We start from the raw sequence: 9,107 nt of genomic DNA, 5'->3' as shown, positions 1-9,107 counted from the left end.
AGAAGATGCATCACAAGAGGAGCCAGCTTGAAATTTCCATGGAACATCAATGTCTGTCAAATTAAAACAGGAGACGAAGGATTTATAATCCCCAATCATATCATCGCTGGGTCCTTAATAGCCAGAGAGGAGGTAACACCTGCTACAGAGAAGCAACCACATCCCTTTCCTGGGGCAGGAAAAACGCATTCCGAACGTTCTTAGTCCTCAACCAGTGCTGGGTTCAGAGGGGTAAACATCCGGGAGCATAGTTCCTTCTGCTTCTCCATGTAATCCCGATAACAGCTATCCAGCTTTTTAAGCTCATTATTAATGTCCTTATTGAAAGTCTGCCGCCGCTGAGCTCTAATTAAGAAATCCTGAGCTTGCTCATACTCTGTCAGCGCTAAACAAGCCTGTCCACATCGAAATAGGGCTTTGGGGTGGCTCTGGTCAATTTCCAGGGCCTTTTCACCATACACAAGGGCTCGAGCTGGACGTTCGAGCTTCATGTAAGTCAGAGATAAGTTCAGAAACACCAGCAGCCAAGTACTCCCAATGAGATTTTGTTCATGCTCCTCTACAGAACAGCAGCCTAGGATGGAGGAAGCCTGCTTGTAACGGTCCTTAGCATCATAGAAGCGATTCTGCTGAAAGAGATGATTACCAAACTCCCGCTCTATATTAGCAACTTTGAGCACCTTCTCCAGTGGGAAGGTGCTTTGCTGGTTTGGCGAGAGAGCAAAAAAGTCATCGGAGAGAGCAGTGTCTAGGAAATCCAGAAGCTCCAATTCAAACAGTATAGTGGCATTTTGTGGAATGAGTGGTGGGCAGCCCAATGCACCACAGGCATACGCTGGCTTGAAGAGGTACCTTGAGAACTCTCCCTTCTGCATGGTCAGCAGAGCTATCTCCATGCCGCCTAGAGTGATATCTGTGCCTAATTTCATCAGTCTGCGGTTTCGACGATAGCGGTTTGTGTCAAAAGGTTGTTCAGCATATTCCAGGTAGGCAGAGTATTTTACTAAAACAGAAGCATCAGAAGGCACCAGATCCCCACTGCCAGCACGGACAATTTCCTTCAGTACGCCACCATCACCAGACACATCCTCGCAATCGGTTCCCCAACTTCTGGAAAAAGGACGTACCGCCCCCGCCAGACGAGGCTGGGGGACGAACGTTCTGTTGCGGTGCATCTGTTCTTCCATTGCACAGGCCTGACCAGTGCACACAGTCCTTGTGACGTAACCTAAGCAGCAAGCGCAGGAACCACCTTTTCAACACTGAGAATATTCTGCATGAAGGGAAGTAAATAGGAGGACCCTGGTGGGTGTGAGTTAGTGAAGGGAAGGTATCACAGGCTCTACCAATCAAATGATGTTGCATTCGCAGAGTTTTCTGGGTAATTAAGTTCCATAATTGATCTTGTGGGATTAGAAAGTTGGCTAAATAGGATTAGTGTTCATTTTCTTTCTGTACATTTTTTTTAGGAAGACAGTATGATTGATCGCTGAAGAAGAATAGGTTAAATCCAAAACACATTGGAAAAGGGGCAAATACGATAGGTAAGGTCGTCGTTTTCCACAAATGAAACTGTTGATTGAATGTATGTATGCAATCTGTGAAGGAAGAAGTAAGTATTTGATGGGCTATCTTTGCTGGAAAATAAAAGGAAAATAATATTGCATTCAGCAATATGAACCTTGGAGGAAATCATATTTGAATTGAACAGATGTTTATTTCTGAACCAATTTTCCATAAAAATACGAAAGCAACAGCATTACATATACTAAAATAGTCAACATTGTTACAGACACATCGTCCATATCCCTGAAATAAGAAGGTCTGTATAATTCACATATTTACATGCAAACACAAATAACAATTTTAAATCAATAATGCACACGATATTAAAAAAGAAATGTTGTTATGCACTTAAAACACCAAATACATATAGATGTAATAAAATAATCAGTTAATTAGTCATTCCTATCAGCCAAAGAAGAAGATACAATATAATGAACATGCATCCAACTACAATCTAGACTTGAAAAAGGACTATCATAGAACATCGAAGTACAAGTGCTTAAAATTTCATTACATGCTTAAATCACCAGATTAATATAAGTATGATAAAATAATGCTTTCTGTATGTGCTAAAAATCACCAAATTCATATGAGCATGAAAACATAATAGTTTCATCAATCATTAATACCAACCGAAAAGGGAAATACTGTATGATAGACACACATCCAGCTACAAACTTAACTTAGAAAAGGCCATAATTAGACATCAAAGCGCAAGTGCTTGTGAGCACTGTCCCCTCTAAGCTGTGTGCATGTGCGCTTGCCCAGCTTGCTTCTGGGTGCCACTCAGAAGGTTTTTAACAGTGCACACAGACAATTCTCACCTATTCAGAAAGATTTAATAAGGTACAAGCCACAACAACCTGACATTTGTTTTCTCTTAATATAACAAACTAATATTGATATTCTGGCAAAGCTCATTTGCATTACCCTACTATGCACGTGTGACCTAAATAACCTAAAAACTCCAACAACAGAATCCACCCACAAGAGGTTAAAATCTTAAATGAAAAAGTAGCTTCATTTACAGAAGAATCTAACCAAGATATGCCTGGACACGTTAACCAAATATTACTTCCTACCCACCCAAGCCTCTTGGCCTACCTCTACCACGCTTTTACCTTATAACTCTAACTTCTGCCCACAGAACACATTTGGATACCAATGTACACTCTTCCTCTCTTGGCTCCATGAAAGTTTATCAGACTTTCCTACATCCACTTGTTTTATATTTGTTGTGATATGATTAACGTGCAAGCACCAGAATTCCTGTTGCCTGCGATGCCTTACCAAAAACTTCACCCACATTATGCAACCCAACTATCAGCCAAATATTGGATACTGACTGTCAGTAAGCAGGCTACTTGGATGTGTACCCTCATCCGATGCTTCCTATTCTTTGTACGTGTCCCACTAGTGCTTTACAGTGGTCCCCTTGTAAGTTAACACATTATGAAAGTCAAATATGAATTTGCCACCTACAGATTTTGAGTAGACAAATGTCATGCTCAGCGTCTCCTACTTAAGCATTGCTAACATTACCCTATGGAGAGCAACCGTGCAATTTAATGTACTTGCCTTACAAGGGATAATGGTTATGGACTGTGCCTGGCATTACTCATCTATAGAATTAGGGCAATGGAACGTCAGATAGCAGAATGCTTTTCACACAATCTGACTCCTTTCGAAGTGTTCAGCAGTCCATTAGGGCGTAGACCTTAACAAAGTATATGTTAACTCGCTGCTATACAAAATGGCTTCACTGAGCACTTGTAAAATACAATCGGGTTGTAGGGGTGGGGTATGTTGTAAGAAATGCACTGCAAAATAATTGTGTACATGCAGATTCATGACATTTAAAAGTGCATCCCAAATTCATAAACAGGATGTACTTTTAAATGCCCAGAAACGAGGGTCATCACCCCGTGACTTTTCAGACAGGCACAAGGTGAGGTGCAAATCATGATTGCTTTTTAAGTATTACAGCTGCAGTTTAAACAGCAGTTGTCATACTTGCATTTCCATCCGTCAAACCAGGATGGAAAAGATTTTTCTGTTATGATATGATATGATATGATATGGGATTTATAACGCGCCTATACACAAGTGTTTCAAAGCACGACGAGGCAAGGGAGGGGAAACAGAGGGAAGACAGACAACGATCCTACTAGGCCAGGTGACATTGAGATTGCGCAAGTGCAGGGGAGGGGGGAAGGGAACATTGAAGGGGGAAAGGGTTGAAGGGCAGTTCAGTACATAGGACAGCATTACGTAAATAAAGACAATAAATAAAAGTGCAGCCAGCTGGAGGCCAGTACCAGGGTAAGTGCGACATCGGGTGTCAAGTGCTAGTAGGGGCTGTTGGGATACAGAAACAGTCCCTGAGTGTAAGGGTTGCTAAGGGGGCAGTGCAGATGTGAAACTGGTGGGGATAGGACCTGGGCCCAAGTTCAGTGTGTAGCCAGTTAATCAGTGCAATTACAGATTCAGCCAGGAGATCAGCAGGGTAGAGGAGGAGAGAAAGCAGAAGCAAAGGGTAAGGTCTTGAGGTGTTTCCGGAACCGGAGATGGTTCTCCTCAAGTTTCAAAGAGGCAGGGACGCTGTTCCAGAGGGAGGCCCCAGCAGAAGAAAGAGGTCTACCACCAGCTCGCTGCTCGCAGAAGCAACTGACCCTGAGGGAGTTGGAGGCGGATGAGCGAAGAGCTTGAGAAGGAAGATATTTAAGAAGAGAAAGTTGAAGGTATTGAAGTCCCAGGACCAAAACGCCTTGTGGACAATGCAGAGGGTTTTGAACTTAATCCTCACCGCCACTGCGAGCCAATGCAGAGATTTCAGTCCTGGAGAGATACGATCCCTGCACTTGAGGCCAAGGACAAGTCTCGCCGTCCTGTTTTGGATAAGTTGCAGACGGCGGAGAGTAGAGGCAGGCAGATTTAGAAAGAGGCTGTTGCAGTAGTCCAGGCTATAGAGAACCAGAGCTCTGGAGACAGTGAGCTTCTGGGGGAAGGAGAGTAAGGGAAGAATACATCTGAACAGGTGCAGCTGGTAGTGTGACTTCTTACAGATGTCAGAGATGTTAGGAGAGAAGGAAAGTGTGGAGTTGAAGATGACCCCGAGGTTTTTAGCCTCACAGGTGGGATCAGGAAGAGGGCCAAGAGAGGCCGGACAGAGAATGACAGGAAAGGGGGGAGCAGGTTTGCCGATGAGGCATATCACTAAGATGGACCCTTTAGCGGCCCGTCGTGGTGAAATTCACTCCCAGCAACCACATTGTTGCTGGGACCCTGTCATATATTAGCCCCAACGCAAATGTAGGCAATGGGGCAGCACAGCGCATCTTGGTGCTATTTTCCAGTCCCTCCTGAAATGCTCAGGTCAAATTTGAAAATAAGGTGATCTGAGCATTTCAGCAATGAATGCAAATGAAAGAAGCGCATTCCGGCCGTCTCTTACTTGTCACAGATTTTAGGGTGAGATCGTCGTGGTGGTTGGGAGGTATTAGATCAGGGATATTTATCTGTAAAACAAATCCCTAGAAAAGTAAATAATTTCGTATATATGGAATTACAAAATGAACAAGTGACATAGGTCCACTTCCATACTAGGACACCTTGGGCAAGTAATTTGGTACTTAGGATATGTTTTGCTATGTTATGTTACTCTGCATTTATACTGTGCCAAATCACCACAGGTATGTTTTGCCACAGTCTAGCAAAATCGAAAGAATTATCTAAATACTCAGACACTATGTGACATGTTATAGAATTCAGAATGGTGGCTTTTGGTAACCCTTGTAATGTGTATCAATATTGGAAAGGTGTCCTCCCTTCGTTGAACAATTGGATCGGATTCCAAATTCATTTCATTTAAAAACATTGGATAATATGAGGATGCACCTTCACTTCTGACATTCTCCTTGTTGTCTAACATATCTAACAGAGGCCCACAACTGTGTCGTTGTTAGGTTATAATTTAATTAAATGACTTCTGATTTGCAGATATTATTTCAGAAAGAAACAACATGGAAGGTCATATTATGCAGACAATTATTGAAAGGAACACAATGAACTCAAACCATACAGCTGCCCTACCATTTGCATATCATAAGCCGACTATTTACATTTTCAATTCCTCTCTTGAACTACAATATTGTAATAAATAATATAGGTATCCAGGGCAAATGCAGAAATTAAGAGATGTTGGACCAGTTATGTGTGAACACCTTTGGTGAAGCAAGCAGACAATTTCTCGATGTGTGTTTTATGCAAAGACCCCATTTCCCTCGCTTCTAATTATGAAATAGAAGCCTGAAATTATTGGGGGAGGGGGAAGACCTGCTCAATACCAAAAATCAGTTTGAGCTTATTTATCTCCTTGTACAGTTATATTTAAATTCAGAACGTTCACAGCTCCATCTATGTAATGATAATTTGCTACTGCCTTGCCCAGGAACAAAATCCCCACAGATAAATGTACTTAACCCCTTAAGTGCTAAAGACGAGATTGCACGTCCTTTTTGCATAGACGTAATTGAATGTGATAGGCATTGAACTGCTATTTAGTGCCTACGATGGAAGATCATAGTTGGAATCTGTTTCAATGGTGACAGCCAGCTGATACAACCTGCTGCTCTGTAGAATGGAAAGGCGATCTTGTGAGATTTGAGAACGGAGTCTGCTACGATAAAAAAGGAGTCTGTGGTAGAAAGGATGTCGTTGAATGGTGCAGGAATCTGAGGAACACCGATCTGCAAGTGTGTAGACAAGTTCCATGGGGAAGGAGAGACACAATTCTGTGCTATGTCGGATTGGCAAATGTTTGAAACAGTGACAGGCCAACAGAACACGAGAATGGTGCGATACATTTCAAAGACTATTCTTGTCTGAATGGTTGTAGGATTAAACACCTATATATTCCAGAGGGTTCTCTGCAAAGGAAAATTATGGCCTATTCTCTGAACTTTCTAAACAAAAGATCTAGGAAAATAAAAACTTAAAATGTCTGTGTCTACCTATCCGTTGTGGATTTTCTGTTAATCTGGTTTTCTGTGAATTTTACAGTTTGTTTCTAGAGATATAGTCCCCGATAGGCTCTTGAACATCTCAGACTCAGGCTATATCACCCAGCGTACATCTTGACACCACAAAACATTTTTAGAATATTTGTCACCCACCACGCTTCCTAACACCTACCACAGACTCCATGTTAGTGCACCTAGCTAGCTTCTTGGCAGTCTCGGGGATGTAATCCCATGTCACTATGCTTGATATTCCTCAGGGATATATTTCCCGCACACTCTGGTTGAGTGATGTATGAAATTGATGTCTGATTAAATGACAATGTCTGACACGAATTATCTTGCATTTGCCAAGGAACTGTAGAAGCGATCCTTGCGGCTCCCTCCATTTTGGGGAATAGTACCATGCCTCAGACCCTTAATAAAGGTGACGAGTGGAATGAATTCGAAGCTCTCAAAAAAAGTCTGATAAAGACTGAAATCCATGAAGCTCTTATGACTGAATATTTACCTTCACACACAGCCCTTGATGGTTTGATTATACAAATACAGCCCCGAATATTCCTTGAAGATTTGCAGTTCAGGAAAGACTCGTCATTTATAGCCATTAAATGTACAAGAGATTGGTTGATCCTCATGATTGATACTGCTAAAAAAAGTCTTCGAAAACATAGTACAATACATTCTGTAGAAACAAGATTAACTTAAAGCTAAGGTCGTCTTGGAAAGTTTAAAAAAAGGCTGGAGGAACTGGATGCTACTTTAAAGGAATTTAAGGAGTTCAATCTGAATTAAAAAATCCAGAAATTGAAAAAAGACATCTGCTTTTCAACTTGAGCGGATATAGTACACAATAGACTCTTTTTATACAGAATCACACCAACAAGAACTGACAATAAAACTACCGGGGTGGATATAAACCAGCCAACACCAAAAGGTATAGAAAACCTCCCACTTTTGGGAATTGGAGTTTTTATATCAACAGCTCCGAAGAGGATAACAGAACCAGTACTTCAAATAGTGAACAGACTGTGGGTGCAGGGATAAATCCTAACTGAGGTTTGAATTTTCAAGAGGATTTATCAAATAAAAGTAACACTCAAAATCAAGTTTTCCCATTTTTAGGCCAGAGGGGCCAGAGGCAGGGGAGGTGGCAAACAATTCCCTGCAAATCACACGTAGAAAGGGGACGGGTCATTTTCCACCACAGAATTACTAGTATTGAATTTGTCCTCCTATGAGCTCAATGCTACTGAATTACGATTGTAAGGTTTTATGCCAGTTTCCTGCGCTCACCAATTATATTTTTAAGTAAGTTTAACAATTTTTAAACTGTTGCAGTAAATACAATGCAATGGGTTAAGGTTTCAAACTCCAAAAGTATTTAATTAGCATAAGTAAAATCCAGCCAACACGTGTTTCGACCTGTGGTCTTTCTCAAGGTTGTTATTAATATCATACATTTCCAAATCATATGGTATAAGTTACACAATATTACAAATACATACCAGTAGCAGGCATGATAGGTTGGCAGAAGGAAAAGGAAGATGTGAAAGATTACATACTCTCAAAGAGAATTAACATGTCAAACATCTCATTGTATGAAAAAGGTACATTGATGATATTTTCATTTTGTGGATTGGCTCAGAAGAGGGTTTTGATGCCTATGTACGATATCTTAATAACAATGATTTTGGTTCTGAATTTACAGGGCACTGCCATAAGAATGCCATTGATTTTCTTGATCTCCATATTTATATCTCGAAAGGAAAAATCAAGACTTGTACTTTTAGAAAGGCAAGAGGAGCCAACTCCACACTCTATGCCCCACGTTGCCATAGGAAATTCAATGTAGACAACATCCCAACAGGAGAACTTCATAGAGCACAGAGAAACTGTACTGAAACAATTCAATTTGAAAAATAGTGTGAGATTTTATCAGAAAGATTTCAGAAGGGAGGATATTTACTGACTATTATCAGCAAATCTAAGATCAGAGTCAAGGTCATGGAATGAGGTGCAATGATTAAAACTGTTGGTAAAAAGGAATCATCTATAAACTAACATATAAGTGTCATTACGCAACAATCTAGAGATACAAACACACTATAGGACTGATTCATGGAACAAACGTGCACCGAAAATCTCAGGTGGCGCAAGCGTGAAAAAGCAAGCGCACGAACACGCGTGCGATTTAAGGAAGGGCCTGTGCGTGTTTTCCACTGGTTGTGCACCAAATCCGTGCGTGGCGCACACGGGCGCACACGTCATTGCAACAACCCAAACGCTGTGCGCGACGCGCACAGGGAAAGCGCACAACTTCGGTGCACACAACAAAAAGGGGGCGGGTCAAGGGGCGTAACACGCGGAATGGGAACAATGCGTGAAAAAGAAGGTGTAACTGGGGAAGTACTTCAGGGAAATACACAGAACGCCCACAGGCACGCGAACAACTCGTATTCATGGATTGGAATACGGGAAACAAGCTCACGCTAAAAGACGCGCACAGGCGTCAACACGTCC

The 9,107-nt window shown here is 41.6% G+C and overlaps 1 protein-coding gene across 1 annotated transcript; it reads right to left on the bottom strand.

Annotated features, from left to right (window-relative positions):
* Positions 1-200: 200 nt before the first annotated feature.
* On the bottom strand, positions 201-1,187 carry LOC138471480 (inactive peptidyl-prolyl cis-trans isomerase FKBP6-like). Its single transcript, XM_069609094.1, has one exon. It carries the CDS (start codon positions 1,185-1,187, stop codon positions 201-203), a length of 987 nt encoding a protein of 328 aa, XP_069465195.1.
* Positions 1,188-9,107: the final 7,920 nt, after the last annotated feature.

The sequence above is a fragment of the Ambystoma mexicanum genome, chromosome 8, assembly GCF_040938575.1.
Source record: "Ambystoma mexicanum isolate Mex_15411 chromosome 8, UKY_AmexF1_1, whole genome shotgun sequence".
Classification (NCBI taxonomy): domain Eukaryota; kingdom Metazoa; phylum Chordata; class Amphibia; order Caudata; family Ambystomatidae; genus Ambystoma; species Ambystoma mexicanum.
Note: the sequence above shows the minus strand (reverse complement) of the source record. Positions and strands in the feature narration are given on the sequence as shown.